The 24,498-nt window shown below is 42.9% G+C and overlaps 2 protein-coding genes across 3 annotated transcripts in view; both read right to left on the minus strand.

Annotated features, from left to right (window-relative positions):
- LOC143114890 (uncharacterized) overlaps positions 1 to 18,943 on the minus strand; it is a 48,981-nt gene extending 30,038 nt beyond the window's left edge. For both annotated transcript variants that reach the window (XM_076276730.1, XM_076276729.1), the window contains exons 1-2: positions 18,540 to 18,943; positions 2,824 to 2,853 (exon numbers count right to left, since the gene is read on the minus strand). In XM_076276730.1, coding sequence (XP_076132845.1) covers positions 2,824 to 2,853; positions 18,540 to 18,847 — 338 coding nt within the window. In that variant the 5' untranslated portion in view covers positions 18,848 to 18,943. The remainder of the gene's footprint in view (positions 1 to 2,823; positions 2,854 to 18,539) is intronic.
- A 1,950-nt stretch (positions 18,944 to 20,893) lies between these two features.
- Positions 20,894 to 24,498, minus strand: part of nup210 (nucleoporin 210) — a 37,875-nt gene continuing 34,270 nt past the window's right edge. The window contains exons 36-40 of the mRNA XM_076275614.1: positions 24,236 to 24,486; positions 23,516 to 23,720; positions 23,167 to 23,283; positions 22,802 to 22,876; positions 20,894 to 22,366 (exon numbers count right to left, since the gene is read on the minus strand). Of these exons, the coding sequence (XP_076131729.1) occupies positions 22,260 to 22,366; positions 22,802 to 22,876; positions 23,167 to 23,283; positions 23,516 to 23,720; positions 24,236 to 24,486 (755 nt within the window). The 3' untranslated portion in view covers positions 20,894 to 22,259. The remainder of the gene's footprint in view (positions 22,367 to 22,801; positions 22,877 to 23,166; positions 23,284 to 23,515; positions 23,721 to 24,235; positions 24,487 to 24,498) is intronic.

Here is a 24,498-nt window from a genome sequence, read left to right on the forward strand (position 1 = left end):
ACTTGTGTGCAGTTTTCATGTGGTTTAGCTTTGGTGTGGCTCTGAACGAAATACTGCTGCCTCTGCAGAGTTAAGCTGCATCTCCCCTGGACCGCTTTGTCCCTTTTCCAGTAATACACCCTCCTTCTATTTCAGCCTTGGATCAGATACCCTCTCAGAAAAGGAAGTTGGAGAAAAGCACTCTCAAGACTCGCTCTCAGTAAGAAAAATCCATCTCGAATGAATGACGTTTTGAGGAGAGGGAGCCTCCTTAATCCTTAGCATCTGCGGTTGGAGTAAATAAAATATGAGTGTAATTTGTTAACGTTTTGTGAAAGTTGTGATTTACTAAGCTGTCTAGGGATCCCCTGCAGGGAGGGACTGGTACAGGGAGTGCCCCTGTCTGCCAACAGCAGCTGCATTTTGTGGCGTTTCAGGGAACATCACTGGGACTGTGTGAACGAACGCCAAACACACCAGCACAGACGTGAGCAGGGGGAAAAACAAGGTCAGTGAGTCTGGCACGATTCACTATTGTTTCCTCACACACACACACACACACACACACACACACACACACACACACACACACACACACACACACACACACACCTATTTCAACATATTTCGCAGAGACTGGATGAAGCCATCCAGGCCACATTAGCTGTACAGGGATAGAGACAGAAGACAGAGTGTGTGTGTGTGTGTGTGTGTTGGTGGGGGGAGGGTTAGTTAAGCACAAACATGTCCCCATTCCAGCATCATTACGTTTAGTGTGTGGAGAGAGAAACTGCTCCCTAACCATGACGTGTTTTTCTATTTCCCCTCTCCATTTTGAGCATCAGGACACAGTCCAGAGGGAGGAAGATTATTTATGCAAACCCCCTTGACTAACTTCAATGGACTTTAGGCTCATACAAAATACTGAGCATTTACCAAGCAACAGGAGCAGGCTATCACCTAACCAGCTCAGTTGCATTAAGTGACATTGTATCGGTAAACTTAAACATCTGATGCTGTAAGGTCCAGGTGAAATTCCCCATCATAGCCAAATAATATGAAAGCTTTAGGAAAATAATATGAAATCACACCTCTGCCACAGACTCAAACGTACAGTGTAAATGGAGTCCTCTAATTAATCAGTCTACAGTACTGAGGAACAACACTTCATACAAAGTTACTTACAGAAGTGTATTCTCTTGAGGATTTCCAAACACTGGCCACAGAAAGCCATCTGTTTGAGTGGTGCCTTTAATCCCACCTCTGCTTGCCGTGATGGAATTATGCTGGGCTTACAAACGCACACTTCCGAGGTACGGGCAGGGGTTTGTGCACATGGGGAATCAAAAGGTAACCAAACCACACTGCCAGTGTGAAAAGTCTTTTTTTTTCTCATTAGTTCTGGCCCTCATACAGAAAGACCCACGGATGAACACCTGGACGTGTTGCAGGCGGATAGCTCTTCAAAACACATCATGTCTGCTGTCTCAACCAGGCATTGCCCCATTTGCATCACTGAATTACACAATGTGGCCATTACAAAGCGTGCCGCTTGGCTTGGGATATCTGCTCTGTGCTCAATGCAGGTTAAGCTAGGACACTGAAGTGAAAGCGAAATAAAAATGAACTCCCTGGGACCCTATACCATGGTCATTTCGACTGAGATACGGGAAATTAAAACACATATTTCTGTCTCCCGGCAACGTTAGCTGGTATAACATTAATATTAAATCAAAATGATAGCACATAAAAAACATAATCTTTTATTTATTGGACTTAATTAAAGCCAGCTGAAACTAGAATTACCGCCTCGCAGTGGTATGCCTCCACATAGCTGTGAAGTTTTGGCTAGCATACAATGGTGTGGCGAGGCGTGTAATACATGCCTAATAATAGAATAACAAAAAGCCTAAAGTGTATTGTAGGTGCATTGTGGTGTCCGCATAGATGTGTGTGATTCCATACAATCATTTGCGGTCAGAAAGATTTCGTATTCAGTGAAAGTGTATTTCCAACTGAGTAGTACAGGGGACGGGTAAAGTGATGACATACTTATACTGTATGAGACATGTTTTAAGGTATGGTGGTGGGGAATCACATGACTGGCTTAATTTGTTCTGATTGGATGGTTGTTAGAGTTTGTTAGGTGATGACTACAGTTTTGATTTTATTGGGATAGAAATAAAATTGATTTGTGATATCTGACCCATAAAGTTGAACCAGTTGACATCCAAGTGACCGTTCATTGTTCATTCAAGTTAAGTGATCCTACCCGATAGCCAAAGTTACTTAGTGCAGTTTGCCCAACCCCGCTCAGACTATGGTGATGGTGATGTACCATCAAAATGATTTTGGAAACATTATTTTAAGGGGGAAAAAATCCATATGGTCATCTTGGAGTCGTAAACATTTGTACCACACTTGCCTCAAGGTATTGAGATTGAGAATGGGATATACATGTGGTCACAGTGACCTCTAAAACTGAATCAGTTCATCTTAGAGTCCAAGTGAACATTCATACTAAATTTGAAGCACGTGCCTTGTACCGTGCTTAAGATATCGTGTTCACGAGATTGGGGCAGACAAGACATACTGACGTGCAAACGTACAGACTACCCAAAAACAGAATGCCGCAGCTATCGCTGGAGCAGATCTAGGCTTGAAAAGTGCTCACAGACCGCTCAGAGGCAATGTAAAAATAATACAAAATAATATATTATCAAACAGTGACAAAATGTAATACACAAATACAACACTGAAAATATCAATATAACAAAATCATGTTGGGTGAATAATGACATGGCAGGACAACAGGCATGCACTCATAATGAAGTCATAACATACCTGACCATCTTTGTGTTTTCGCATTGCAACCTGTAAACACAGGCAGAAGAAGAGAAGACAAACAAAGATAAATCAGTGACTGTGCAATTACATTTTATGAACGCAGATAAAATATGCAGTCAGGCAGGCAATTAAAGCTTCGGAGGAGTCTGAGAATTACAGAACAACACATGCACACGTCACAACAAAGATTACTCTGGCTGAATATTACCACCAAGCAATTAGTTGCCCTCATTTAAGAAAAAAAAGAGCTGGATTAACTGTGGCTGCGTTAAGTAATTAGAACTGGTCCGTCGTTTGGTGGCATGGTTTTGGGCAACGAATGATGTCAGAACTCTAATAACCGTGACTGTGCTTCTGCTAATGAATCTGCTTGCAAACGGGCAGCGGGCCTGAAATATTCATTCCTTGCGGAAATGAGGACCGCTATAGACACCGACACCGACGCCAAGACACCGGCCAAAAATATGCTGTCTATTGAACTGATGGCTATTCTATTTAGTCCAGGGGACATTAGTCAGATATGGCTACGTCAGTGAGCAGAACAGAAAAGCCCTCAAACAGATTGAACCAAAGCATGACGCACACATATGCTGTATATAATAACATCATTACAAACAGAATATTTGTTAAGCGATTCTGAAACACTGCAGAAAAGAGATAATTATGGGTTTGTTTTCATGATTTTGAAAAGGACAGCATTAAGCACATGCCCAGTGTCGTTACGTAACCGCTGTAACAGAGGAGTCATCCATAGCTCTGGGTAGTCATGGGGCCTCCATAGAATGTCGCTAAGCATTACGGAGACGTCTGACCCACGGCGTGGTCGGCGTCACAGCGTGTGACTTCGAGCTGCAAGCCCCCAGAACACAAAGCATCTTGGCTAAGTAATAAAACAAACAAATAAACGGAGCCGAATGTGAGCTACAGTGTGTCAGCCTCATAGTGCAGCAGTACCATGGGCCCAAAGCTATAGGAGAGTGAACTTATTGTACTCATTTTGGACACAGGGTTCTAGCCTCATCCTCATTTTATGGCATGCAGCCAATATTATGTTTTCAGAGGGGATTTACACCCTTGTACTTGGGTCACAAGTGAAGTCTAAGGCTTTAATAAGATTCAGTCTGACCGCAGATACAGTAAATCCTGCCATAGTAGCCATATCATCCTAGGCCCATTTATCTACTATTTCTTAACTACAATATAGAGTACATTTTTACCCACTACTAAACAAGCAGTGGCTTTAATCTAGTGCTACACAATTAGAAGAAAACACCTATATTGTGGACAGAGGTCAACAAACACAAACAACCAACAAAACAACATCCACGCAACAGACAAACAAACAAATAACATCGAGGTCTGATTTGGGAAACAATGTACAGTCCAATACTCAAACAGCAGAGTCAGTCCAGTCAGGCATTCATGCTCTCAAACGACTGCTGTGCCACTCAGAGGGGAGAAGCCACAGAGTCCCTCGTAAACGCCAGCCTGCGCCCGGCGGGAACGCCAGTGCCATCAGCCGTGAAGCCACAGAGGAACAGTAAACTTTACGAGTGATGCACAGGGCACGCCATCTTATGTCAAATCTTATATATGCTCTATATAATATCCTATTCTTTGAGCTCTGGATTGACAGTGTGTGTGTGTGTGTGTGTGTGTGTGTTTGAATCTGCATGCATGTGTTCTGCTTCTGCATATGTGTGTGGTGTGTCTATTTTTGCGCAAATGAGTGTGTGTTAATCATAATCAGTTTGAATTTCTCTTTGTCTGTCTGTCTGTCTGTCTGTCTGTCTGTCTGTCTGTCTGTCTGTCTGTGTCTCTCTCTCTCTCTCTCTCTCTCTCTCTCTCTCTGCAAGTATGTTAGTGAGTGTGTATACAGATAATGTCTTTGTGCAAACGTGTGTGTGTGTGTGTGTGTGTGTGTGTGCCCATATGCACACACTAAACAAAGTCCGTCTGTCTCTCTGTGTGTGCACGCGAGTGGAAAGCACATTAATTGTACTTCAGCACCAGCAGCAGCACAGAAGTTGGGGTAAAAACTTGGGCAATTACGGCAGTCGTAGTCAGGCCTGGGAGGAGGAAGTGGTTCCCTCAGATGTCTGCTGGCTAATGCTGCTGCTGTGGAACCATCTGGGCTCTCCCAGGGAGCCTGCTACTCCCCAGCCTCTACCTGCTCTCCTGCACATGTGAGACAGCAGGCAGGCAGGCAGGCAGGCAGTGGAGGCTTGGCCCACCCCCTTCTCCCTCCACCAAAACAAAACACTCCACCGTCCCCGAAGATTTCACAAAGCAAAAATAGCACTGATGCAAGCAGGAGGACTAATTAAAAACTGAGATGACAGGCTTGGTTTTGAAGTCATTTCGGAGTGGTGGAAGAAATAGTTATCCAAAACAATCTTTGATATTACCAGAAATGGTCAACGCACACTAAAAGACAGTATTCTGGTTAAAAAAACTGTTTTTTGCAGAATTTTCACAGTCTGATTTCAAGACTTGAGTAGCTTCAGCCTCACTGTCGCACAGTCTGTGATTTCTTGTACTGGGAACCCCAGGAGTCAGGCTGGAGATCGAAGTTCTTTCTGGAAGCAAAACTTTATTCCCCAAAAACCCAAACATGCCAAGAACAGATGTACTTGAACAGCACAGAGTCTGGCGGTCTCTTAAAATCAATAGTTTCCAGCCTGTTTAATCCATCCATCACATATTTCACTACAATCACATATCACAACCACTCTCACATGAATCACACATTTCACTTTCAAATATATTAGTGCCAATAACAAAAACAACATTTAAAGGACTTTTAAGTGAGGAGGCTTCACTTTTACTGTGTCTCACTAGTCAAACACATGTCTTTTGTTCCCTTGAATTTCATTTGTTTGTGTTTATATCACCCTATAATTCATCAGGATGGATATTGATGCATTTACACACATAGGTGCAGAGGGACCAGGAATAAAGGGCCCATGGCATTCTGGGAATAAACATTCAGTGCTTTTCACGTTATTACAAATGAGCCCATCATTGATTTCGGTGTGTCTATACTAATCCTTTCAGGCGGAGAACAGGGACGCTATAGGTCACAGCCATCAGTAAATGACGAGGGGATCCATTCAAACCCAGAGCCTTAAATCCGCTGTTAAATGAAAACTGCCACATCCTTGAGCAACCATTCATGCTTAACAGAGTCAGAACAAAGCAGGCTCTGCGTCCATTTCCTCTGGTTTTGTCGCCACACAGCCCAAAACCTAATCAGAACCACGGACAGCTCCCTTGTTAAAATACATAAAGCCCACGTTATGACAGAGGGATGAGTGGACATATTATTTCACAATCAAAACAATAAGTCAATATTCAATATGGCATTGAGGGAGCAGACATATACTGCAGGTTATCTGTGAATTTATCTTAATCCACACAAAACAGTGTAGGATTTAAACCAGTGTCCATGATTCAAATCCATGTGTTGGCTGAGTAACAGAAAGGACATCAGTGCCAGTGCAATAATCAAGATAATACCGTACTCCAATTATGGAATATTAGATATTGCATTATCTTTCTTAAAAAACAAGAATATTAAGGGTCACTGAGTCTCAGTGCATTCAGGATGAGATCATGAATAGAGCTGAATGAATGCTCATCAATGCATTCTGGAGTGATTAAAACACAGTCCTACTCAGCTGTCTTTAAATGCATACATGCTCAGTTATGTATAGACAGGCTTTACTATACATGAAATTCACATGGTAGAAGAGCTAAACAAGCAGAACCATGAACTGAGCAAAAAATCCACTCACCAGGCAGGGATCTTTTAATCCATCATCCTCCCAAACTCCAAATCAATCACCCTGCACAATTCACTTCTGCAATTCAGTGTGGAGGTCAGGAAAAGGTCTTGCTCATGAAAACGCATAATATAAACACGTCTCCTTAGTCCTACGACCATAACCACACTATACTACATAATTGAATGATACTTCACAGCTACTCTCTAGAGTGAAAAGAGAGCTCTCCGATACAATAACAACAGCATATATTTCTCGCACACTGCAGATTCATAGTCATCCTTTATCATTATCATGTAAATGAATTCTACATTTATTGGCCTCGGGAGAAGGTCATAGCCCAAATCCTCCTCCCTATTATCCTGATTGAAATTACAACCAACAATCAATCTGAACGGAAGGTTCAGCAGCTCCGAATTGTCTTTTGAAATATAACCTAATTTCCATGTCAAAACAAATAGCAGTCAGTGAGATCCCTCGAGTAGATACCAGGGCCCCCCACACCGCACCTTGAGAAGCACTAAGAGGAGACTGGGCAATCAATCACAATGGCATTATACAGCATGCTGCTACTACAATATCCGTTCCTTTTATAACACCATGCATATAGAGACGAGAAGACCGTGACCTGTCAGTTAAAATATTACAAATCGATGGGCAGTGATGGTGGAATGGTGGAGAATCTTGACTGGAATGAACACACACTATAAGGGTTTTATTTACTGAACTCGTGTCCAATGTGTCTCTGCAAAACAAGGCTAAAGGTATTCGGCTTATTTGCAAAGCTCATTTCGCATCCTACGTCAAAGAAAGAAAAAGAAATAAAAAACCTTGAAATTCTAAAACTGAATACAAAAGAAATCAACACCACAGACTGCCTACAGTATTGTGTATATGGATGTAGACTAGACAAATAAGGAATTATTAATAACCTTATCGAGCCCATTTTGGCAAAAATACTTACGCTCATAGACTTAAAAGTTCAGCAATGCCCTGTTGCACAATCTTGTGTATGCCAGGGTTTCAAAATAGGTCATGTTGTGGTAAACTAACAAGATGCAGTTAACTGCTGCATGAATATTTAAAACACTGTCGCCATAACAGGCCCTCTTGTCAGCCATGTATATTAAAAGCATGGTGCATCAATGTAGAGGGAAGGGAAGTGTAGAATAAAAAATGCAAAACATTATGTACATTTGTTAGAAATAAATTGTTTCTGTTCCAAACATGTTGAGGATCCATCTTGTTTTGTTTCAATCACAAGCCAAATACGGATCAGCGCATAGCACTTGTTCACCACCATTCAACTGACAGAAGGTCCCAGGACAACACGACCATGGGTTTTTCTCCAAGGTAACTGAACCCACATACTGATGTAGTCAGTGACATACTTGTCAAGTACTTGTCAACTGGGACTTACACATCAACTAAATGAACAACTGTAAACATGCAGGTAAAAGACATGACTAAGCTTAGGGGAAGGACAGGCTCATAACTTGACAGTGTTCAGGAGTTGGAATATCTGTGGTGTCTCTTGTAGGCAGCGAGGCATGGCAGCACTCTGGTGAATTTTAATAGACTACCCTCCCCTACCTCTTCCTCTTCCCTCTCCGGCTCAAATTTGGACCAATCGCACGCCTGCTGCAAACATGAGTTTGACGAGTCTTTTTTTTATTTTGTATAAAATGCCAGCTCCCATCGAAGGTAGAGAGCTTCTCGCAAGTAAATTGCGGGCTCCAGTGAAAAAAATCCGACAGAGTCCCAAATCTCCTGAGACGGCAAGAGATTTCAGACCTCTCCAGCTTCCTGTAATCTCATCTCATCCCTGCCTCCGCCAATCCCGACTTCCAGCTCCGACTGTGAAACTAAAACCCTACATTTCCCAGGGAATTTGTGGGGAATATAAATTTGGGCATGGGCTCGAAGACAATTAAGGGTTCTGCTACCATAAGAGCAGTCGCTTGATGCAAAATAAGGAAGTACAGTACATTTCCATAAAAGTGTGTTATCTGGTTTCAAGTCAAAATGGCAATGCACTGTAGTATACAGAGGGCCATTTAAGGACCTTGTGTTCAGCTTGTAATGTGTGTTGGATTCTGTCTCCAGTCAATCGTGCGTTGCTATTGCATTCTGTATTATGCTGTATAAGCCTTGGCTGTCCACTGGCCACTGTGGCACAGTAGCAATAGCACAAGATTCATGGTCTAGTATAGAATGTGTGTCAGGGTTCCCAGGCCTTCTCTTTCATATCGTGTGTCTGCTACATGGTCACAGGGTTACAGGTTAAAATTGCCATGTATTGTGGTTTATAGAGCGTAGAGTTTTTGCTGGGCCTTTTCTTTCCTATTCTGTGTGTGCAGATGTAATAACGGCCGCTTGCCTATTTGCCCCTTTTCAAGCTTCCCGTCCAAGCAGAAGGAAATCAGCCCTGACAACTCGAGCGTGGATGATTCCCGCGACTCCAAACACAGGCTTGATTACAGACGGAACATCTTTCGCCAAGGCGGGGGCAGGTAGCGCTGACTCAGCACGTATCCATCTCGCTTTTCTGCATCACTAAGCACAACTGGACACCAGCGCCAGCGCCGTGAAAGTGCACGAGATGGCGGTTTGGACGATGGGCCTGGAGGTTTAATTCATATTTGAATATTATTTATCGCACCACTGCCATCTCCGCAAAGCCGACGCACAGCATGGGGTGATGGTGCACGTTCTCTGATGGGAGCTTGGCGTCTGATGAGACGTTCACATCTGTAAAGGTTTCTACTGGTTCGCAGTGTTACTGTGTCATCAGTGGTGCATCTACAGAATGACTTGCATCATTGCAATGCATCATTGAACAACCACTGTAGCTCGCACAAAGAGTCTTCACAATCATAGTCTCTCCTTCAGCAATGGCCGTTCAATGAAACTAACATTTCACCCTCAGAGTGGATCATCAGACAGATGATCAAAGGTTTGAGTACCCCTTGGTGTGTGCCACAATTACAGTTTATGAATGGATAAACAGCATTAACATTTGAAGACATGCAATACATTAATGCATTTTTAACTTCTAATGTATGTTTGCTAGTCTGTTTGTATGAATTCCTTTTCATTTCGAAAAGTAACAGTTGTTGTTTTATTTGCCCAGGCGTGCCCAAGGTTTTGTTTTAAACCAACTCTGCAGCAGGCTCAGAAAGTCAAACAACCAAACAGACCCAACTCCAGAAGGCCGTTGTCTCTGAAGTGTATTTTGCCTGGCAGCCAGCTTGCTGACATTGCCACAACCTGTCAGATCTCAGACATCTTCAAATGGCCTGGCCAAACCCAGTTGAAGTGTGACACTGAACAACAGCAAGTGAGTCACAGTGCTTTAGAAAATGTCCAATATGAAAAAAGTCTCTCTCTCGCTCTCTCTGTCTCTCTCTCTCTGTCTCTCTCTCTGGGCCAGATGTAATAACGCTTTTGCACCCACTTCAGGTGTATTTGTTTCGCAATGTGCGTGTAAAATCATTGCGAGGTATATACAAACAGGCCGCAATGATGTAAAAGCGCAAACTGCCTGTTGCGGGAGCTGAAAGTGGCAGATTGCGTTTGTCATGTCATGCATATGCATTCATGGAAGGATCCAGGGGAAAGTTAGCCTAGAAATCCAGACGCGCCCCTAATTACATTTGCTGCCAGGGCTAGTCTAGCAACTCTCCGTTGGCTTGTGAGCTCCAGAAATCGAAACTCAATCAGGCCAATGAAATCGTGTATAGAGTCGTTAGGTGGGCTTAACATTGATTGATGGCAGAGTTGCAACGGTTTGGCTTGAATTCCCTGCTACTTGAAAACAAATAAGATGGATGTTGCTGTTAGCGAACAGTGTGACACGAGTTAAGCTTTTATTAAGTTGGCAAACGTTTGAACTAGCCAACTAGCTACGCTGGTGGGAAACGCATGGGACTCAGCGCTGCCACTGTCCTATTGCGTGCAGAGGGAATTTGAAAGACAACTGATTATCCCGCCGCTCGGACTGAGCACTGCGAACGGTGAGTGCCCAGACCCTACATTTTAATGTGGGTCTGGCTCGTCAGGCTAGGGGAAAGTGGGAGTTTAGCGTAAAAAGATGGGAGGAGAAGAGTAAAGAGCGCCTATGTGTTCCGCGGTATCTACAAAGACACTCCTGAAAGCGCACGTCTATTCTGCGCCTAAATACTTCCGCCTTGTAAAAGCAGGTGTTAATCCAAATTGCAGTTCAATGCGTCAATAAGAGAACCTTTCAAAGACAACAGAATAGCTAGTTAGAGCACCAGTTTTTGTGGTGAAAGTATTTGTACTACCAAAAGCAACCTCAACTTTCGTTGGCTTTTCGAATGTCTTACTTTCACTTTCACGTCATTCAGTTAAACTTTCCTACTTGCTAGATTTGACCAATCTTCCATAGCCTACGTGCACAAGTAGTTTGAGTAGAACTACTGATCTTCATTATCTCCCTGCTTGTTTACATCATATCATGTATGGTATTATTTCATGATCGCTAAACGTTTGATTCTTTTTAATGTTGTCATCAGTTAACTTCATTCAACTGCGCTTGTATGTAGGCGCTGCCATTCAGTTGTGGACGTTCGTAAATTGCGTTTATGGGTGGAGAAAGGGAGAGAAAGGCGCAGTTTACACTAAGGCTTGAACGATTGATAAATACGACGGAAACTTGGGTCTGACAGCGTTCGCAATCTGCGGTGTGTCCATGACGCTGATAACGCTACGTTCGCAAATGTACATACATCTGGCCCTCTGTCTCTCTCTCTCTCTCTCTCTCTCTCTCTTTCTATGAGGTTCAGGGGAAATGTGAACATGAATGGGGAAGTAAAAAGGCTTTTTGTTCCAAAAAAGCACACACCCACATTTATTCTTTAGAAAATCGTGTTCTGTATTATAGAGTGGAGCTGAAGGAAAAGAAAAGAAAAGAAATGGGAAAACTGATGTCATGCAACTGTGGCTGTACAAAACCATTCGACCTTGCAGGGCTAAAGGTCATCTACTAATCAGAACCATGATGCAGTCGTAATACTGTCACCATACTGCATCTCTCAATATGAGTATTTGACACAGAGGGCAAAACATTCCTTTATACCCATAAAAGGAGAATCATTGGCCCTTTGTTGAATCCATCATTGAGGTAAGATCAATTTCCTGGTGGTGACATCCTGGACCTCAGAACATGATTGTCTGTTTCTAAGCAATCGAATCAATGACATGATGGATTTTCTTCTCACTTTAATATTTATCTTTGTTTAAAGAAAACAAAGAAGAATAGGTCACCTTTTTTATGGCATATAACTTAATTTCCTCACCATCCCCAACGGATGCATTTTAGGTGAGAATACCTCTGCAAGTAAAATTTCACATGAACCCAGTAATAGACTTACACAATTAAAATAGATTAATCATCAGTTGGAAGCCCTCTGATTAATAAACACTACGGTTGCCCCATCAATCTACATCATTAAACCAAATTACACAAATGCATCAGGCTGCTTATTGCAGGGGTAGGCACCTTACTAACAAGATTTAGCGACTTGGGCCCGACCGGGAGATGTGTGCTGCTTCTAGTGCCGCTTCTAATGAACCGTTCCTAAGAATTACTGGGAGCCTCTCCCCACAATGCCAAGCTTTCACTCCCGCCCGCCAAACAGCTCAGCTAATGCTAACATTTCTTCATGCTCGAGCTGCAAGGTTAATAAAAATGGCGAGCCTGTGTCTTTTGCCAAGATTTCATCATCGTGCATATTTCACTTGTTTTTCTCGAGATCAAAAGCACTCTCTTGTGTCTCAATGAACAATGTGAAAATGATGATTAAAGTGCTTAAGAGAAAACTGGGTGAGATCCAACTTCTGTATGTGAAACTCTGTACCATTATCTCACACAGTGGGCATTTTTGGATGAAGTGGCAATGCTGCAAATAGTCTAACTGTATAAAGTGTATCATTACAGATCTCCCCCTTTTTATAGAGGCATTCCAGTTGGCATGAAAATGAGCAAATGTCTAGATTTTGTTTGAATGCATCCAAAAACAAATGTTCAAAACAACAAAACTAGAATAACAGACAGTGTCACAAATTATCCAGACAAAAAATGGTTACTGGAATAAGGTATAAATTTACTGACAGGTCCATGGAAAAATAATGATATCCATGTGCCTTACTTAACAAATGAATGACGGCCCAGGGGACCACTTCCTCCAGACTGGCCAATCAGAGAGCACCACATCAATCATAGTTCATGACTACAGGCCTCTAAGGGCATTTGTTTTGGCTGAACCAGAGCAATGGCAATGAAGTTCTCCACTAAAAAATAACTGTGCAATAGTGTTGAGGTCATTTAGAAATGTTATAATGAGATCTGGGAGTCTTTAGTTTCTTTGGTCCATTCTAATAGTTCCGTAAAACACAAGTCCACAACATGTCGCTTAAACAAATAAAGAGAGTTTGGGTCTCTAAATTAAAAAGTTAACCAAAAGATGACAAACCAGGAATGTATTTAAGGTATGTCAATCAGTGTCAAATCTGGGTATGGCTTCATTCTCCAAACTAAATAAAGCCAGTGTGCTCTGCTCTTAGGTTTACCACTAACTGTGAGCTAACTCACCCAAGTTAATCCCTAAACCACCAACGTGATATACCCTGCTAGAGATCATGAAAAAAAACAATTGTTATTGGTATTGTTATTATTATTATTATTATTATTATTATTATTATTATGAAAAAAACTAAATGCATGCCCAGACTACCCACAGGCCCACCACCACCTCCTTAGGAGATAGACCAAGACCCAAGAAAGCATGCATGTTCTGAAGTGACTAAACCAACCCACAAGGTACTTGGGCCAGTTCGGATAAGAAAATGGCTTTTTAAACATCAACGTCCAGCAAGAAGAATTTTCCTGAAACATTCCAGTGGTGCGCAACCCTATTAAATCCTCTGATTGTGATGTTAAGATCCCACTTCAATCCACATATCCTGTCCTCATGATTCACTCCAAAAAACTCTCTCAAGACATAATGTTATCTAGATGAGCGATTCAAAGGCATTACCAAGACAGGATATAGGGCATAGCTATGTAAAGTATTTTGTAAAACACTGCCAAGAGAGAGAACAAGAACACAACATTCTTCTGCTGCTTCCAATGATAGTGATCAGCTTTCTCGAAAGAAGCTCCCAAAACAGCACAACGTCCCCTGCTAATTATCTGTTAAAACCAATCTAAGGGCAGAAGAGACTGGCCAAGACACTGAGGAAGTAGAGATGAGACTGGCCACGTGGCCATTTCCTTTCACTGCCCTGACCCCCCCAAACTCCTCCTCTCTGCAGAACCTTTACGAGAAATACAATCAGATGGAGTTAAAAGCTCTCATTAAGCCATCATTATGTGCTCTTGTGGGGGTTGCAGCAGACAATCAAAGGGCCCGCGTGGAGACCGGCTATGTCCAGCCCCAGCCCCATGACCATCAAAGAAAAGGTCAGAGGGAGAGTGCCGGAGTTTAGAGCCCAAAGCCCAAGGGTGTGAAAAACTGGAGCGGCTTTTCAAATGGTTGTACAGGGATAAGAGAGCTGGCTGCCCCAATCTCCCAGATCAGCCTTTTAAAATGATCTCCTCAACTATGCTGGTAGGGTCAGAATTGTAAACCGCTCAGAGGTCAGTCTCTGGAAATATACGATCGTATTTAGCAACTGCAATTTTTGCAAGCAAAGAAAGTAAGAGTGTTTTCATTCGGTGTGAATCATTATGATGTTCGAAGAAAAATGATTTCAGACACAGCTACCGATACACAGTATAGTACATACAGTACATTTCAAAGACTCTGCTCTAAAACTTTTGTTCTCATTTTCCCAGTAATCCTAAATTATTGTCAACAATTCTGCAAAACAGGTATGCCTGTCCAAAGATGGATACCGCAATTTCCCAACTATTAGCCGCGGCTTATACATTGATTTTGCAAAATTTCTTCAGCTATGAGGTTAATACACAGGGGCAGTTAATATGGAATTAATATGGTTTTGTTTCTTTTAACTTAAAACACTGGCCTGCGGCTTATACACAATGCGGCTAATACACAGGAAGTTACTGTAACAATCTTCCTTCACTGAACACATCCTATATGCAGAGGGAAATGACCGCACAACCTAAGGAGGGCTACACATGATCAGTGGAAAGTTGACTCACCTCTTAACTGCTGGGGCAGGTTTCACTGGAATAATCTACATATCTTAATGGATGAATAAATCTGTCCCCTCACAAGACAAATGGGGCTTCATAAGTCTGGCTCAATGTCAGTTCCTCCCTCTTTAGCTCCTAAATACCCCATTTCATGCTAAACCAAGCAGGTCATGATTCCAACCACCACCACACTCTCTCCTTGAATCAACCAGAGATGATTCAAATTGCATGGCAAGTTTGCCTGTTCCTGAACAATCCCACGGTTTCGGGCTTAGCCTGATTCTTCTCTCCGATCATCAATATTTCATTGGCCATGAAATGTGTTTTTTTTCTTCTCCCGTCTGTTTACTCCCCGTCTGACGGAGTTCAAAAGACACCCTGACAGTCCTCAAGTGGCCACTGCACCTCCTCTCTTTTCCTCTTCTCTCCCTTCCCATCCCCACTCTTTCCCTCATCTTGTCTCCTCTCTCTTTCCCTTGTTTCCTCTCCTCACCCCTCTACCCTCCTCTCCTCTCCTCACCCCTCTACCCTCCTCTAACTCGCCTCTCCCCCTCCCCTCCTCTCCTCCCCCCTCCCCTCATCTCCTCTCCTCTCCTCCAGAGCGCTCAAGCCTTCAGTGCTGCAGCCTCTGCCTTTCCCAAATTCATAGAGCATCTCCAAAACTCCCCCATGCCTTCCCCCAGCATAATGAAAAGAATGCAGGCGGTCGGTGCTCTGGATGGCATCTCTCTCATCTCTCATCTCATTCATATTTGATTATTCCAGCACCAATATTATGGAGGGAGGAGTTTCTGCATTTTGCACTGGAGACCTTGCATCAGATTGAGCAGTGACTCGCAGTGAGAGGGAGCACTATCCTATGCGGAGACATAGGAGACACAGGAGATATAGGAACTATGCAAAAATGTCACCCACTTGTGAAATTCAGATAGCCAGGCATCTGCGTTGATTCACATAAAAGTCATAAGGTTATGGGGTTCCTCTTAATAATCTTCTCTGCTTGCTAAAAAAAATTCTGTCCTCTCCTCTCCCTCCTTCTCTCCTTTAACAATTGAGGGCACTAAGTGAATGAAAAAACATCTCCAAATTTAGCCCCTGGTCATTCCCTCAATGGGTCTGTTTAAGTCTACAGTTAGAAACATTGTTTACAGCATACGGCCCATCCAGCAACAGGACATGGCTTGAATCTAAATGAGTGTTTGCAGATGCATCTGCGGAGATAAGAAATGCAAACGCCTCAACAACATTCCATTCATTTCTGAAAAAAAGAGCTAGTCTGATCTCAAATATATCTGAACTGCTTCATCCTTAAACTTGCTACTGGCTACAAATTGAATAGTTGTTCCACTTCTAATTTTGTCCAATATTACATTATTTATCACATTAAGAGGGGGGGGGGGGTGCAAATAGAATAAGGACTAATACAACATTACAAATTGACTAACCAATAATCCATGGGGGAAGAGCTATATGCCTAAAGTCAGAGCAGGGCTTGTAGGTGTTCCAAGTGAATTTACGCCAGGACTTCTATTCAGTGTCATTCGGATATCGACAAACATCTTATTAGGAGAGAGAGCTGACCGTGCAATCTTGCAATGGCTTAGAAGAGGACTATGCCTGGAACACCCAGCCCTGCAAACAACCCTGCAGTCTTGAAAAGGAGTGTGCAACGATGCCTAATATCCATACACAAGCAAATCAAAACCAATTGAAAATAAAAGTTGTTTATTTGAACAACAACCAATCAAATTTCACCCCTAACTTGCATGGTCCTAAAGCCCAGTGCTGAATGTATGGGACTGTTTATGCCCAGTCAGAGCCACTATGCTTGCTTCCCATTCACAGAGCCAGGATTGTGTATGACCATTGACCATCAAAGTTGTTGTTGAGCGCAACAACTGAATAGACACATAAAGGACAGTGCATGAGCCAATGAGTCTTGTACAATTTGGTGAAATTGACAAAAAGTGTATGGGGATCACAGTCACAGACTGCACCTTTACATTTTGGGAGCCTGAAAAGGGTGAGCCCAAGGCAACTCCAAGAGCTTGTTCATGGTCATTCCGTGCCCTCCTTCCCACCTCATCCAAGTGATGTCATTATGTTTGTTTGTTTGTTTGTTGTCATCAGATATGTGTACTGCCTTATGTTCAGTCCCTCTTCCACTTTGAGAATGGTGTCAATCCTCACTCTCTGTCAAAACTAACACTGTATATCTTGTGTCCCCTTCACTATTCAAATTTAATAATAGACCTTAAAACTCATTTCACATTAATGACTGCTGTCAGATCAAATTAGTGTCATTGGGAACAAATCCCAGAGGTGTGAAGGTGGAAAGAACATAAGGGTCCCTGAGCTTGTAATATCTATTGTTTAGCAGTTCTGCCTGTAACACTGTATCACAAAGGAAGTGAATAGGCACTATGAGGAATAAAGCATACACGTATTATAAGAAATGAATGTGTGGATGATTAAGGCTGTTTTGACCACTGTCTGACACCCTCCATTTAATTTCAATACAGAATAAAGATGTCAAATAAGCACTTTCTCCCTAACGTCTTTTAATTTTAAAATAATATACTTTTTAAATTGTAATGCATTTTAGAGACTAAAACTCGTTAAAAATCCGATAAATTCAATTGTTGAGGATGAACAGATAGTTTAAAGCGGGAGTCGGGCCAGCCTAGAGATAAAGACTTCACTGCATTTAGCGGTAACGTTACCCCGAAACATCTGGAAGTCATTGCGTAATTGATTTCTCCAGTGGACATGCGGTGCACATGAGTGAAATGCACACTGCCACCGGACATTAAACCAGGCTTGGGCTGCATTCCACAAATATCCCGGATTTACGCTGACCTGGCCATTAAATCCACTCAAAAGTCCAGCTACACTATAGAGACAAGCCAGGGTACAAGCTTGGCTATGGCAGCACTGTCAGACATTCTGCGCAACGGAGACCACACGTTGCATTTACATTAGGGCGCACAAACAGAAAAGTTTAAAATGCGGACAGAACAATTTGCAGCTTTGCAACCTTGTTCACTCTAGTCTAAGTATGGATACATAATGTCTAAATAAATCCAGCTGGTTCTGTTGTTACTTGACATAGAACAAAAGTCACATCTCCACCACCTTTCCATTACTGTGGCACACTGCAGGCGCACAGGACGGCAAATTGATAAATATGGTGACACCGACCACTCATTAATTATTGATATGACTGATGATAAGACTAGGGGCTACTGGTGCAACCCACATGTAACCAAAAGCAGCTAGACGAACTGGGGCTTATTTTCCAGACAACAAAGGGCATATTGCTAAATAAATTATTTTTCCTGATTATATCGTTTGTACCAAACACAGTAGATTTTATCGAGCGGTGTATGTGTGTGTGTGTGTGTGTGTGTGTCCATATAGCCTACCTTATATAGGTATGTACCTTAACCAAGACAATAAAGCACTGAAGAGAATCGCATTACTTATGCTAAATTGTTACTTCAATTGTTACTTCCTGCCCTCCACTGTATGACTAAGGTTAATCATACCCGTCTAACAACTTGAAGAACTCACTGCCAACAGCAGTTGTGGTTAACTAACGTTAGCTTAGCACATCCACAAAAGTTCACGCTTTGGGCGTATGGAGACTAGTTCTTATCACAAAAGTCTCATTTCATTCACTTTCATACGAGGGGAAAAGCAAGCAGCGGGCCGTGAATATAATCACAATAGAGTTATCTTACTTCTCTTGAGTGGCGTTTTCTTGTATAGATCCCAGGGCCGAATGACAATTGCCCTGTTGCAATCTGCAAGTAAGGAGATGCCGCTGGTATTCGTCTTTCAGACAGGCATTTTCGTTGCACAGCTCTGTTACTTGCTGCTCAAGCTCCTCAATGCGAATCTTTTGCTTCTCCAGCAACTCCTGTTGGGTCTCAATAATTTTGTTAAGCTCCTTCAGATATTCGGCAGCCTTGTTTGGGTTGTCGATTGGGCTCTCCATCTCGTTCCCATACGGGCTGCCCGCGCCCTGAAATGTCAGTCGTCTCTCCATTGAGGCTAATCACCGTGGCTTTTCGAACATACGTGTCCCGTGTCCGCCATTGTTTACATTTCAGGTAACTGACTGAATGAGTGGGAATGAAGTTGGTTTGCGCACGTCCGCAGCAGAGTGCCGTCCACACGCTCTGCGCCACTGTAACTAACCTCCGAATGCCGTTCCACTGAGAGGAAACCTATTTAACCCTTTGAGGGGTTGTCACCTCACAATATATTGTTCACCTTCCCAACAGCCGTTTTTATATGCTGCAGGCCAAGCATTGTGTTGATTAACGCATTTAAATCGTGGACATCCTTAAAATACAATTGTATCAATTCATCCTCACCCATGTGAACTTTACTTAACAAAAAATGCAAACATGTCTCACCATCACCATGCAGCCTAATTTCAACGATGGTCCGACTACTTGAATCCTAATAAAATCTGTTAATGAATTCTCCAGCCTCACGAGAAAAGATGCACTGCAGTGATTTCTCTCTGCTGCTGTTGCTGCATTTCCCAACACTTTAATGGTCACAGGTATAGTAAATATATATATATTTTTTAAATCAATCGCTTGTTGTACTGAAAGACACCATTCAACTGCAACACCTGACAGAAGTATTCATATGTAGTGTGTGTGTGTTCCCATGGTTGGTGAACTGCACACATTGAAAACAGCAGATATCATGTGATCTATGCATGCTGTCCTGCATGTTGCATTGATCTATGTTGAGGGACGAATTACAACCCCCATGCAGAGTAAGCCACCATGTTGTAAAATAAGGATGTGATGGTACTCTTTTAAGTCCAATCAGAAGCAGAGGAAGATGACACACAGAGCTAGAGACACACACACAGAGACATAGAGCTTGTTAGTCCAGAGGTGCAAGCACTGATTTCACATTTTGAAACTGATCCCCGTCACTGGCGCCCTCTCTGATCCATGCAATAAGGTGGATTAAGTTGGTTTAGTCTCGGGCTGTCGCGTTTTGTCCACACCTTTGGTGCCGATTACCCTTCTATTTTTAAAAGCCTTAAATATCACAAACATGGACATTATTCAGGCATTGTGTTTCTTTGACCCTTTCTTTTGTCAAAGCTCTGAAAAAGAAAACAGACAAAGAGGGAACATGTCCCTACAGTGGAGTCATGACAGAAAACAGCAGGCAGGTGGCAGAGGACAGGCTTGGTTGGCTCCAGAATGGAGAGCGTGCTGCAGAGAGAAGTGTGCTTTGGACCAGGGGTTTGCTGCAGCGCTAAGATCCTTCTGGCTCGCGGCCAGATGGCAGAGCCTCTCTGATGGGGGCTGGCCCTGGCATCCCGAATATACACAGACTTGCTCGCTCCGGGAAAACGGGCCGAGGCCAGATCTGGTCCTGTTGGTAGAGAGGATGGGGCATCGCTGGTGTCAGGTGCATACTATGGTTACCTGGTCTGAATCACCATCAAGAGACTCCAGGTTCAATGCCAACCTCCGACACATGTGCAGCACTAAGCTTCTACAGGCCCAGACACAGCACTAGATTTCCTGCACTGAGTACATTGTGGGTGTCAGGTGAAACACCTGGGTCCCTGCTCCGCATATACAGTACAGGCTACTCCTCCATCCAGAAGCCTCTAGTTGAATGCCAGCCGCGTAAACATGTATGGTGCTGGGAGCCTTGGAGACCAGCGTGTACAACCCAAAACTGGGTCAGAGCTGTTCAAGAGGTGCCCTACCATCTGTGTGTGTGAGTATGTGTGTGGGGTTGTCCTTGATCTGAACCAGCATCAGAGATGGCAACCAATCCATCCAAAGGCTTCTGGTTGGATGCCAGTTTCAGAAACATGTACAGTATTGGGGAATTTCCAAACTAGAGTTTTCACTTGCACTTGCTCCCAATTGCAACTTCTGTCATAAAAAAAATGGAATCTTGAAATTTGCTGATAAAAAGTGATAATGTGCTTGAGATGGAGTCTCAAGCAATCTAAAACATCAGTCAGTATTATACACATTTTGCACATAGATTTTGAGAAAGAATCAAATGGCATAGGAAATGAAAACCAAGAGCACATGGATTAAGACCAGCATTTATTTAACAAAACATACAAAGCCAGGCAGCATCTAGTACTGTACATGTACAAAAGATTGTCAAATGAAAAACATTTTTTTTTGCGACAACAAATCTTGTGGTGAAAGGCATGAAGACGCAATGGCTTCAACTGAAAAAGGACGGATTAGAGTAGATAGTGCAAACACAGGCCAACTACTCTCAATAAAACAAACAAAGCTAGACGATTCCACTATTAATAGGAAATGTGAAGATCTCACAAAAACGCATTCAAGAATTCCATAATTTTTTTTTTTTTTTTTACTTGCTTTGATCTATCAGTGTTGTCCATTCACAACCACCCACTGATGAAGTGAAGTCTCAGTGCATTTTAGCTGACCCCAACTAGTAAATAAAATAAAAGTCAAACTTAGAGCATTAACATTTTCACAAATACATTACAGAAGGCATGATTCATTTCGTTCTGCAATGACACTGCAGTCTCAAAAGGCCACATAAAATGCCTCAACAAACCTGATTTGAATCTGTAAGTGCGGACATACATAAGCGCATGTCCTCGTTTCACAGGTACTGTTAAATTCACAAAAGAACTGTTGTCAGATGTACTGACTGCACCAAACTGAAAGCTGTCTCACATTTCACGTGTTTCACATTACTATGGAGGTGTGAGGTGAGTCTGAGATATGCCTTTTAAGGCATTATACACTTTTAAATACCAACGCTTAGAAATTAGAAATCAAGATGTAAAAAAGATCAACTGGCCTTTTAACTTTCACTTGCTGAGACACCTTTGAAATAGTCTCATAACATTAACGGGATGGAATCAGTGGTCATACAATTGTCTTAGCAATGCTACACACAGTTTTGGACAGAAATACCATTATTTAGATTTGCATCCGCAAACCATCACTGTTTCTCCTGAGTGTCACATCATCATCATCATCATTATTATTCTTCAATCTGAAAGGTACACAAGGGAAAAAATCAACGCTGCAAACAGTGCAAAGCAGGAAAACAAACAAAGATGTAATATAAATAAAAGCTAATGTAGCAAAAATATTCAGCTCTTCGACAAATTAAAAACACTTCAGCTGTAACAGACACTTCATTAGATGCCATGTTTCATATATACATGCACACATCCTTACACACAGAAATAATAATAATAAAACAAACACAACACACAATGCATGCACATTCAAAATCCCTCCTTTACTTATTTTCTCACTCACTCACACACACTCTGTTTATGAATCAGTTCACACTTGCGATACAAAAAAAAAAAGCAAACAGCCTTGTAATAGTCATGGGAGTAAGTGAGTAAGGCACTTCTCTCTCCACTCTGACACGTCCGGGGTCTGCCCTCGACAGCACTAGCGCATGTTGTAATCTGTGGAGTACAGTGGAGTGCGTTGCCGAGGGCTGTTATTGGCTGACGAGGGGCTGAAATTCCTCTGGAACCCACTGTGGGTTGGAGTGGCTGGAAAGAAAATCACAGAAGTGACAAGACTCAGTTTAGAGAAGCAAAGCAGAATCAGGGTTTGGAGCTTGGTAAAAAAAAACAACAAAAAAAACATGCACACTCTGACACTGTTCGACAGAGTAGAACTCAAAGTGAGAGAATGAGAGCTGTTGTGGTTGTTGTGGTAGGAACACAACCAGCCGCAATTTAAGAGGCTATTCCTCTTTTTACAATTCAAAACAAGTAACACAGAGAATGCTGAAATAATTAACCGCTCCTGGGAAAGCCCATTATCGATCGCAACTTATCCTCATTTCAACACAACCCAAGAGGGTTTAGGGAAGGGAAATGAAAGTAGAAATTATAGACACACAACACAATAATGTCTCACAGAGCCACCCTCAGACCCCCAATGTGGTAGAACGGAAGGCGCGGGAGAGAGTCTGGTCTTACCCATTGATGGAGGGGTGCTCTGGATGAAGGCTGGGTGTGGAGTCTGATCCCTCGGGGAGAATAGTGCATGGCATACTAGGAGAGGGGACAAGTATCCACAAGCGCAAGTTATTTGTCAACAGCCAAACCACAATAAACGAGCCTCATTAGTCGAGTGGTTATACTGTCCATGTCTCTATCGATTTAGCGAACATTTGCTAATTGCTTTATCTGTTGCTGCCCGGCAGGGAGTGTTGGGATGGGGGGCTGTGTGTGTGTGTGTGTGTGTGTGTGTGTGTGTGTGTGTGTGTGTGTGTGTGTGTGTGTGTGTGTGTGTGTGTGTGTGTGTGTGTGTGTTGGGGGACTAGTGCGTTAGGTGCACTCACCGATAACTATGATGGCCGTCACTGCCAGGAGCAGGAAGAGGGTGAAAAACATCACTTGGTAGGAGTCAATGAAGTGCTGCAGGATGCTGGGGCCATCCGAGCCAGGAGCAGCACCGACTGCGAGTTGAAAACGTACAGAGGAGGAGAATCACCACTTTATTCAGACCGAGCTGATTACAACACGAACAACAATCAATAAATAAGACACTAAAGCACTACCAAAACGTTCTAATCAACAGGCTTTTCTCTCCCCTATCACTCTAGTAATTGTAACAGGGCGAGTAACCAAATCAAGCCCAATGGTACATGCCTTGTAAACAAACCCATTTTGCAATTTAGGCACACCAACCTCTCTGCTGTACACTGGCTTCTATCACATGCATGATGGTGACCGGTATGGTGAGCATCTGGTTGCTGGAGGGACTCTTAACAGAGATGGTGGCCGAGGAGGCTCCTCGTGGGTTCGACGCAGTGACGGTGTACCTGGCGAAGCTTGGGTAGGTCAGGGAGACCTCCCTCTCGCTGATCACTACTGCAGGTGAGCTGGAGGTCACCTGGAGGGTGATGGAGGGTGAACTTACTTTAGTGCATGAACCAGCATTAACTGTGAGAACTTCGAGATACTGGGAGTCCTATTCAATGAAGTTCTATGAATAAAGCCTACCATGCTTTTAATACCATATGAGAGTGCTTGGACTTAATTAAAATGATCAATGCATTTCAATTTGTTATGTTAACTTAAGATCAGCAGTTCTTCAGCATCTGAATAAAACACTGATTTTATGTTGAACATGCTTTGAGCCATAGCAATTTGAACACAAATTACTCCTTTATTTTTACCAGTTGTGCACTGTGCAAAGTCACAACCTTTGCTTAATTCATTAGCTGTACCGCATAACAGTACATAATTATGACCGCCGCATAGTGTTAAGAATTAAGAATGCCTCATCCCCTACTGCTGAGACTCCTTGCAAACCTCAAGTCTCACATCCTGTGATTCACACCCAATCAATGTGGAGCCACCACACTTTACTTAATCAATAACAAGCGACAATAGTGAGGAAGTCACCTCCAAGCTTCCAAGGGCACCAGGGGCTCCATATACTGTGACATCAGCTGAGGTGTGCTGGTTGCTAAGGATCACTTCGTTCTGGTCACTATAGAGACCCGGGTTGACAGGAAGCAGGGCTCCGACCTGCTCGCCGGAGAAGTGGCTGCTCTCCACGCCAGCCTTGACCAGCAGGTTGGTCATGGACATGCTCAACACCTTTATCTGTTGGTCAGTGACCGGCTGCAGGGTCACCACACAGCTGTAGAGGCCTGGAGGAGACC

Source organism: Alosa pseudoharengus, unplaced genomic scaffold, assembly GCF_046254945.1.
Source record: "Alosa pseudoharengus isolate Yale_2024_CS ecotype anadromous, Long Island Sound unplaced genomic scaffold, YU_APseudo_1.1 YU_APseudo_1.1_scf_9, whole genome shotgun sequence".
Taxonomy (NCBI): domain Eukaryota; kingdom Metazoa; phylum Chordata; class Actinopteri; order Clupeiformes; family Clupeidae; genus Alosa; species Alosa pseudoharengus.